This window comes from Drosophila gunungcola (assembly GCF_025200985.1).
Source record: "Drosophila gunungcola strain Sukarami chromosome 3L unlocalized genomic scaffold, Dgunungcola_SK_2 000003F, whole genome shotgun sequence".
In the NCBI taxonomy this organism is placed as follows: domain Eukaryota; kingdom Metazoa; phylum Arthropoda; class Insecta; order Diptera; family Drosophilidae; genus Drosophila; species Drosophila gunungcola.
This window is the reverse complement of record NW_026453179.1, coordinates 2,764,965-2,774,804: the sequence shown is the minus strand read 5'-3', so window position 1 is coordinate 2,774,804 and position 9,840 is coordinate 2,764,965. Positions and strand designations below refer to the sequence as shown.

Below are 9,840 nucleotides of genomic sequence, written 5' to 3'. Positions count from 1 at the left end.
GCTATAAAATAGGAACAATTTTAATGTACTGCTTTAACTTTGGTTTAAATTTTTAAAGGCCAGGGAAGTCACAAATTGCTTACAAAGGAAACTTGGGGCGCCAGGATATACGATGTTTCAACGCTGACGGCCACTCCCGTTGATTCTCTGGGGTGTTGAATCTGTAGACGTTTTCCAAAATGTTGTCGTCCAGGAAGTCGAAGGTTATTACCAGCCTTTCTTAACAAAATTGGAATATTGTTATTTTTAAAGAATATTACATTTTTTGAACAGCTGCAAGGGTTTATAAACTTTAGCTTATGAGTTAAATGTATTTATGCACTTTAATATGACCAAACCAAAGGCAACTTGATTATAAGGCTGACGAGCATATTACGATTTTCGCTTTACTTCATTAATTAATTGTATTCTTTACAACAAATACAGTTTGTGAGTAACAAGATCTAAAAAATTTACCCATCGCTTAAAATAGTTTTGCGATGATTTTCGAAGACACCATTTTGCCATCAGCGCAGTTTCAGTGTTGCGAAGTGCGCGAGTCAGGGGCAATTGTTACGTAGTGGCCATGGGTGCAGGCCAGAGGGATACCACTGTTTTAATTTAAAATGTAATATTGTAGTCACTGTAGCTTCGGTAAAAGTTAAAATATCTCAATAAATCAGAAAATCAAAATATTTCTCATTTTGTACTATCTTATAAAAGCATTTTGTAATTTTCATTTGAAAGAAGCCAAGATATGGCGATACTACATTTTGGTTAGAAGGGGTATTCTGGTCTAAATAATGTAAAAAAAATCGTTTTTTTTTTGCCTATTTTAAAAGTTTAGACTTTGAAAAATGTGATCCTAAAAGTATTTTTAAAAATTCAAATTATTTAGGGAGACACAGTCTATTCTGTGACTTAAAGTCCAAACCATTAGAATCGTTTTCTTATCTTTGAACGCGTTTTTCTTAAAACTTTTTTTTTAAGGTGGTTGACATAATTTTTCAAGTTCTACTGAACGGATTCCTTTGCAATTTTTTTTATATCTTGTTTATACTACATTCTATCGCGCCTGCCTCGGACTTAAAATAATTAAAAGTATTTTTAAGTAAGTATTTTCAAGACGGCGTCGTTTTGTTAGTGTTAATTTTTTTTTTTTAAGTGATTAACCCGATAACGGCATAATTTTAATTTATTTTCCGATCTCATTCATTCTTTCGTGTCAATAAAAAACATAAAAAATTGTATGCCAAAATGTTTTTTATTTCTTTTTATCTTACTTGAAAAAATGCTTGAAATTCAGGCTTCTAGACTCCCTTAATCGTTAAAATTTTATATTAGGGCTTGGGAAAAATATCAAAATATAATTTTTTTCTTTATTTATTGGTTTCTATATTTTTTTAAGTTAAAAATAAACTAAACAATAAATAAGCATAATGTATTTTCTTAAAAAAAACGTAACTAAAACTGGAATATCATTTTGGACATAGAAGGAAAATGTATATGCATTCACTAATGTTTCAGAAACAATCGCTCCCTCTTACATTTAAAAGATTATTTTTTTAAAAAACAACAGAATTTAGAAAATTAAAAAAAAAAAAATCCTTTACAAATTTTTGGTGCTTTCAGCGAGTTTTTATTTACGGCATTTCAGCAGATCTATTGATAATTAACTTAGATAGTATACAGTATGGGCTCAAATATTTTACCTTTTTTTGTAGATTTAAATTTACAAAATCTAGGTAATTGGTTACAGTGCCTTTTTATACATTTGACAGTGCAAAATATTATCAATGTGAATATGTTATCAAAATGCCCTGTTAAATATGTCTCTGGGCTAATTTTATTGAAATAGTTTTAATTTCCCGAATTGATTAATGTTAATGATTAACGGCACCTCGATTTGGTCACAATAAATTGCATCTGGTTTTGCATACTTTTCGGTTAATTAACTGCCTGGATTGCATAATACATATTTAGAAAAAGGTCTCAAATTTGGTCTCTGTGTTTTCGAGGTTTTACTTAGTTTAGGTAATATTTTGTATTTGGTGCAATTTAAAGGAAATATATTTTACTTTATGTATATACAGTGAATTTTGAAATATTAAAAACCATTTATATTTGGACACAATATGGAATCAATGCTATAATGATTTAAAAACGATATTTTATTTAAAATGTCATTAAATTGACTATAATTGCAGTCCATGTCTTACAAATGTTCAGAGAACTCTAATACATGTATTTAACACAATATAGTTCTGGAGAGTGAAAATGAGACAAGAGCCGATGGATCCAGATTCTAAAATGCGTTTAATGAAAAACTGCAAATAGATTTGAGTCTCACAGAAACATTAGGACATTTGGACACCATGTTGGTCATGAAAATCGTTACACAAAAGAGTCAGAAACTACTGGCAGTTTGCCCACTCACGTGCAATACAAACTTGACTATTGCGGTCTTGGGTAATTTACAAATGTTAAGTACAACAAGCAAAACTGAAACCGAAATCTAAATGCAAATGCTCAATGAGTTTTACATACACAATTGTTTGCTATGTAGGTATTAACTAACGTTACATATTATTCTCTTCTCTTTTACTTAAGAACTATGTAAATATCTGCAATTAACTACGAAAACAAGTTGAGGCAAGGCGGATAGGGGTGTTCCAGTTTAGGGCCTGCTGTCGAAACCGGCAAAATCGGAGGCCTCCGACTCATCGTCATCCCGTTCGACTCCGATGCAGTGGATTCCCGTGCGCAGCATGGGCGTGCCCTTGCCCTTCCCCAAAACCCGCGCGGCGATCACTAGCTGCAGCAGCTCCTTGGCATTGGATGAGCTGACGATGTGAAGGACCTCGCGTAGCAGCTTCTCCTTGTAGGCAAAGAACTCGATTTTCATCTCAAAAAAGTCGTGCTCGTCATGCTTGGTGCCCGCGAACTCCGTAATCCTGCAGTGCAGACTCGGCGCGGCGCTGATCACCGGCTCAAACTTGCTGGCCAGTGTCCCCGCATCGCCAAAAAGCGACGTTGGGAGCTTCAGATCGATCAGGTAGCGGTGATTGATCTGTAGGAATCCCAAACTGACCACAATCGTGTCGCCCGACCTTTGATATGTCACACAGCTGTCCGACTCGAAGTCATCCTTCACCGTGTTCGTGTCGAAGTGCACATGGTGGTCTGAAATAGAGAATGGTAAAAATCAGTTTTTGGAAACTCAAGTGATAAGTTAATTTTGTATTCAACCTGTGTAATATGCCGGTTGCATTTTGTGTGCTTATGTTATGCACAATAAAGATAACTGATTTTATTTATTTTGATTCTTTATGATAACTTATTCCACGAAATTATATTTATATTTATCTAGAAAAACTTTACAATGCTAGTTTAAGGTTAATAAAGAAATGATTAAATTTTTGTAATTTTTGTTTTTTTTTTATTTATATTCAAATTTTAACTTCGTTCCTTGATATTGAATTGCTTTATATAAAAGTGACATTTTACATGCAGCAACAGAGATTTCCCTTGTTTCCAATGATTTCTAAATTGTTTGCAGTTTGGCGATTTGTAGATGCAAACAGAATTTAATTAAAAATCGTATTTGTTGAACAAGCTGAACAACAGATGAATTAAAAATTGTGTTTCTCAGAGCCAAAGGTTGGCCAGGTAGAAAAGCAAAATCGAGTGAAATTACCGTAATAAGCTGAGGTATTCCGAGATAAACAAACAAGCAAACAAAAGTCTCTCCTCGCCTCGGACAAATTTCCTCCAGCGGAAATTGCGTGTAAGCGAGTAATTAAACGCCCTTACCGCTTACAATGTTTTTACACAGAAAAAAACATCATTAACCTGATATTATACGTAATATATTTTCTATAAGTTTTTAAATTAAATCGTATAGGTATCTTTTAAGATTATTACTTCAAGTACCTTTAAATATTAAATATTGATCTTATAACATAGCACAAATATGTTAAGTGTACGAATGAGTGAGCGAATGGGGAATAGGGGAACTGGGCAAACCTTAGGGCTTAAATCATATTAAAATTGGGTCAATTGGGACCAAGTGCACTGGATGTCGTTTGAGATTTGTAGCGTCAAATTTCGTGCTGGCACTCGCACTCCTGAAAGTGTTAAGCTGAATTTAAAAATAAAAATCTGCCGCTGGCTTTTAATTGTTGACAAACATATGTATATTACATAAATGGTCTACTTTGTTGACAACTAAATATAATTGTTTAAGCTTGAATAATAAATTTAGTAAATTCTATACTTTTCCGAGTGGTTATTTTAGAAGGTTTATTTATTTTTATTTAAAAGTGATACTAATTATAAATAAGTCAATAAAGTTTATACCTTATAATTCACGTGTAGGTTAACTACACTTAAATAAACCATTTCCGTGTTTAAAATTGAAAAAAATTCTCGTTTAGTTTGACACCTCTGCCCGAAATAAATATAATTTACAATCAAAATTAGCGCTGAAAACTAACCAAAGCGCAGCACGCTAATGACTGGCATAAGGCATTGCATACCTAAATAAAAAAAACGTATTTTAATAGACCGCCTGTTTTGCAATGCAATTAACAAATGGCTGACAAATGTTTTTGCAGCTATAAAAATTTGACAGCAAAACTAGCCGCTAATCGGACTTCCAATCACAATCGTTCAATGCCCTGAGATATCTAAAAAGTCGCCTAGTTAATCATACGCGATTGCCGCATATATTTGTTTGCAATACTTCATGGCCCCGAAAAAGTCGTGGTTCGCTATAAATAGAACCCTTGACTAGTTGGTCGTGGCACTGGCATCGGCAATTGTGGCAAAAGTTTGTTATTTTCGGCAGAACATTTCCACATAAACGTGGAGAGCCAGACAGTGCGTTTCAAAAACTTAAAATACCACTTGTATTTTAGAAATTGGAAAATGTGTCAATGGTTTGATTATAGTTTGTCCTTATTCATCAAGTAAAAATGTTTAATTTACTAGTTTCATTACAGGTTTACATAGTTCCCTTTTTTGAGATGCAGCATGAATTGGTAATATTTTTATTAAAATGTCTCTGTTCATCTACCGTTTAGCTATGTTTATAAAATGTCTTGTATCTTTTGTTTTCCGTTTTCAAATAGATATTTTGTTTTGTTCTGATGTCGCAACGATTGGAATGTCTGCGCAAACGGTTGAAATTTTATTTTCCCTTTTTTCTTGACCATTTCCCTGTTTTCTGTTGTTCATTTTGGCTGATCGCCCGCTCAGCAGAACGTAATAATTCAAATTTGCACTTTAATGTGCAGGAAATGTGGACATGATATTTATGTGTAAGTTGTTTCGTTTTTTGTAAACGCAGACGAATGCGAAATTGAAGCAATTTTCCGGTTGCTCCTTTGCCGTTTCGCAGTATGTAAGCAATTTATTGTAATCCAGCTTAATCTGCTTAGAGTCGATTCAACAATGGAGGCGTCGTCCCAACAAAGCGAATTCATCCGCTTCGCCAAGTGTCGCGGGGAAAAAGTTAATTGTTCTTTTTATAAATTTGATTTAGAGTCATGCGCCACACTCAAAAAATCGGTTGGCTGGGAAAAACAGTCTCTCACGTGCCCCCCAATCACCATTGATTAACCATTAGTGGAAATTTACAATCGATTCGGCAACTGTTATTGCTAGAAATTCAAATTTGAGTAGCACATTTTTGGGATTTCATCTCGCTTCCATTGCCGCAATGGGTTCAATTTTTGTATACAGATAAATTATCTGATGCATATCTGACAGATTGTCTACCAATTGAATACTCGTTGGCTTTTTCTCTATGTATTTCAATTGGTTCGTTTACTCAAATATATTCTAATTTAATGTCTAGAAAGTATGGTAGACCATACATGAATCTCTTGATGCGTTGGAATTGCGTGATCTAATCATGATTTGGGCATATCTATCCTAAAGGAGATTTTATTAGAATTTATTGGTTTTTAAGTAAGAAGACTATTCATAAATAAGTTATATAGATTATGATTGGTTTAATATGTTAATATCCAAACAAAAACTATACATTAAAATTATAATATAATAATTAATATATGACTTAATTCATATTACATTAAAATAATAACAAATGTTCCTATTCTGATCAAACTCTAGGTACGATAAAGTTTTTTTGTCATGTTTGCCCAATTTGTCAAGAGCCTGCTTTCCACCCTCACAGCCGGAATTATATAATTTACACCCACCAAATTTGATGTGTTTTTTATTGTTGGGCGGTACTTGTGGGTCTGCCCCATAAACAAAGCAGGTGCCAAACTAAATCGTTTTAGTTGCTTCCCTACGTGGGATGCCATAAAAAGGCATCCATTTGCATTACGTGCCAAATTGAATATAGAATATAGAAAATGCAAAATGCAAAATGAAGAGGGAAACAACAAACTGCAAACATGCATAACAATAATGTAAATTCTGTTTGTCTGATTCTGGAATCGAAACAATTGAAAAGGTGTCCGTGTCCCAACGAGACAAATATCAATCACAGGCACCTCATGGCCGGTGGGTGAGTTTTGGGTGGTAAACGGGGAGGTATGTGCTCCCCCAGGCAACAAAAACAACGAGGCCAAACAACGTGCCCGTTGCTTTCCCCGACTCTATAAATAGCCCAACTCATGAGGATTGCACAATTGCATATCACTTTATAGAATGAATACCAAATAAAAAAACTACAACAAAGCAATCTCTGCTGGCGGTCAGGTTATATGCAATTGCATTAGCCCTATGGGAGGGGATCATTGTCACTATTATTATGAATGTTGTCGTTGTTGTGGTTGTTCGTTCTGAGTGCTGAAACTATAATCTCCGGGCGGGCGCTAAATGAATTTACAATTAGCACTGCCCACGAAACGCTTGGTAAATATTATCAAGCGCTAACTCACGACAATTTGCATGGGTCGACAATAAAATGTAGGAGAAAAATATAAAATACTCTACAAATAACCACGTTAAGCCAAAAATAAATACATTGAAATATTACGGACTTTTACTGGTAGCTAAGCAATTTTCTTTTAATATTCCATAAATAATTCTCTACTCTACAGGTCTGTTTAAATTTTATTAAAAAGGGAAGCTAAGTATATATACTTTTTCACTTTCAATGATAAAAATTGTTTAGTTAAATTTTAAATAGTTAGGACGTAAAAGTCTTCAAAATCCACGAAAACGCTTTAAAATTGATTAAAAAATAATATTTTAATAAAAATATATAAAAAATAATATGAAATTTAACTGCTGAACCGCATAATTCATAATAGATCGAATAACCGCCACTTGAAAGTGCCCCATTAAGGCGAGATAAGCTCTAATTGATACAAGTTTGTACACACAAAAATGAAAATAATTTCTATTTTCCATGTGTTTATGGCACACAACTCATTAATTTCTGTCAGGAGATCTTAAATTAAAATTAATCTACGACAATTTAAGAACGCTTCAACCGGCTCAACTGCCACTGATAAAATTCTGGTCGAGCGCCGTTTGAAAAGATAAGAACCCCATTTCAGTCACGCGAATTGCGACAAACGCAGGAAAATCATCGATTTCACCGGAAAATGTCAAATGATTTCTGCAAGGGGGGCAAAGTGGGTGGTAAGAGGGTAAAATTGGCTTAGCTGTGGCCATGAACAAATATTATTTTAATATTGCGGCAGAATACCAGGAAGAGGTCAAGAAATAACAATAAGTAGGGAAGGGGAGGAGAGGAGAAGATAAGGGAATGTGTGAAGTAGACAGGAAGGAAATGCCAAAACTAACAGTTCTATATTTACACCGATCAAAATTGGAATTCTTTTAGAAATCAATTACATATTTAATTCAATTTTTCGAAATTTAAAACGAATCTAAGCGTAATAAAATGGACTTATAATTAAGTTAATGGACAATAGAATGATGATTTATGTTGCATAAAATAGTTTACCCAAAATAAAGTAGTTTTGCTACTAAAACTTGTATCAAATAATTTGAATAATTTTTATCAGGGCTAGAGATTTCGACAAATTTTGTGCATCAAGTCTTTTTTTGCAGTGTGGCACATGCATGAAAGTTGCTTAGCCAAAATGCAGCTGTCCTGAATCCCAGAAAAGGTCAACGTTCAACAGGAAATGAGCGATTTTTCTTGGGTTGCCTGACTTGCCTAAATTTAGCCAATTTTTCTCTCATTATAATTAAACATTAGCATAAGCCAAAATCCACCGGAGTCACTACCACTTTTACCCCCTTTTATGTGAACAGAAAAAAAAAGCCCCAAACCACTGACTTTACCTAATGATGTTTTAACGCACTTGAAAAGATTCTATTGAAACATTAGAGAACCGATTTCCACTTAATGGATATGCAAACACCGAAACAGCGAATTTTTACCTTGATGCTCCACATTTTCGACGGCTTCGTCGCACATTTTTATGATCCAAAGACTCGCAGCTTCCTTTTTAATTTATGTCTTGGTGGTTAAGTTAAATGCCAGCGATTTTCCGTTCAGTCGATGTTTAATGCAACCAGGCGACGCGCTGTTTCAAGTTTACTTAATATTATTTGCCGATTTAAATCAGTTTCCAGCGTCAACGTCCCAACAACAACAAAATAAACCATAGAGTAGGAAACTATATAGAGGTACCGTTTGCTTTGCCCGCAAATTTCTCGACGCTGGCGGGACGCCGGGGTTTGAACAGTGTGGTGAATATATCAGCTGTTCGAGCATGTGCGAGCGACCAGCAACAGGATGCAACTGCCGTAAGAGCTGCATGCGAAAGAAGAGTCCAGCTAGTAAGCGCTAAATTCAAAACATTGAACGAGTTTTTGCATTATTTTGTAAAAACAATGACTTTTCTTTCACTTTTTTTGCCTTTACAAGAACTACATACTACCAAACACCGTTGATATGTAAGTAAAAGTCCAAAAAAGCGATTCATTATGTCTTAAAACACAGAAATTTCAGGTTTTTAAACAAAACGTCCAGGGGTATTGTCTTTCAGACGATAGTAATTCGATTTCTTTAATCTTTTAGTGATTTCGCTGCAAAATACCAGTTTGTTTACTTTTTATCATTTTACCGCACTTCGAAAACCCAAGCAGATTCCCATTAAAGTCCAGCTGCTTTTGCTGTTTGACGTGACGTCATGTCGAACCTGAAGCATATTCTCAATGTTCGACGTCCACCAATACAATCATCTCTCACACGTATTCTCAACTGTGTGAGCTCAAATATATTTTCGATTATACTCAGTATCGATAAAATATACTCTGTTATTCATGTAACAGGCTCTGTAAAACTCGTTTTTCGTATGGTTTTGAGCTGCTATGCTGGTTTGAGCTATTTTATTGGTTTGATTGGCTTTTTTGAGTTCGATTTGAAATTGAAACCAGAATTTCGATTTTTAAGACAGGCAAAACTAAATTGCTTAGAAGTATTTAAAAAATATTTATTTTGTATAATACAATTTGTATTAAAAATATTTAATAAGTAATATTAATCCCTATTGCTTCGTTTTAACGCTTTTACCCCAGAGATCATTTATTTCGTTATGTTTTATGATGATTTTAAGTAAGTTCCGCTGTTAAGATATATAAGTCACAATACATTTTAAATAAATTATGTACATTGTTTAATTATTAATAAAAAATGTGGTTTTAATAAAAAATGATTACTTTGCTGTTATTTTTTATTTATTATACGTTTAATTGATGAATACATTTAGTAGCTTTTGTCTAGAATGATACCTATAAAAACTTTGCAAATAAAAATAAATAATTGTTGCGTATTTAAAAGTATGAATTTTACATTTAAAATTTTTTTACTCAGGTAAGGATTCAGCATTCTATGCATGC

At 33.8% G+C, this 9,840-nt stretch overlaps 1 protein-coding gene across 2 annotated transcripts; it reads right to left on the bottom strand.

Annotated features, from left to right (window-relative positions):
• Positions 1–1,595: 1,595 nt before the first annotated feature.
• Positions 1,596–8,660, bottom strand: LOC128258595 (UPF0687 protein C20orf27 homolog). 2 transcript variants are annotated; one of them, XM_052990298.1, is made up of 2 exons: positions 8,377–8,660; positions 1,596–3,162 (listed from the first exon to the last, which is right to left on the bottom strand). In XM_052990298.1, the coding sequence occupies exons 1-2, from the start codon at positions 8,411–8,413 to the stop codon at positions 2,657–2,659; spliced, it is 543 nt and encodes a 180-aa protein (XP_052846258.1). In that variant the 5' UTR covers positions 8,414–8,660; the 3' UTR covers positions 1,596–2,656. The 2 variants fall into 2 exon arrangements, with proteins under 2 accessions (XP_052846258.1, XP_052846259.1); XM_052990299.1 differs by lacking the exon at positions 8,377–8,660 and adding an exon at positions 3,229–3,372.
• Between the last annotated feature and the right edge of the window lie 1,180 nt (positions 8,661–9,840).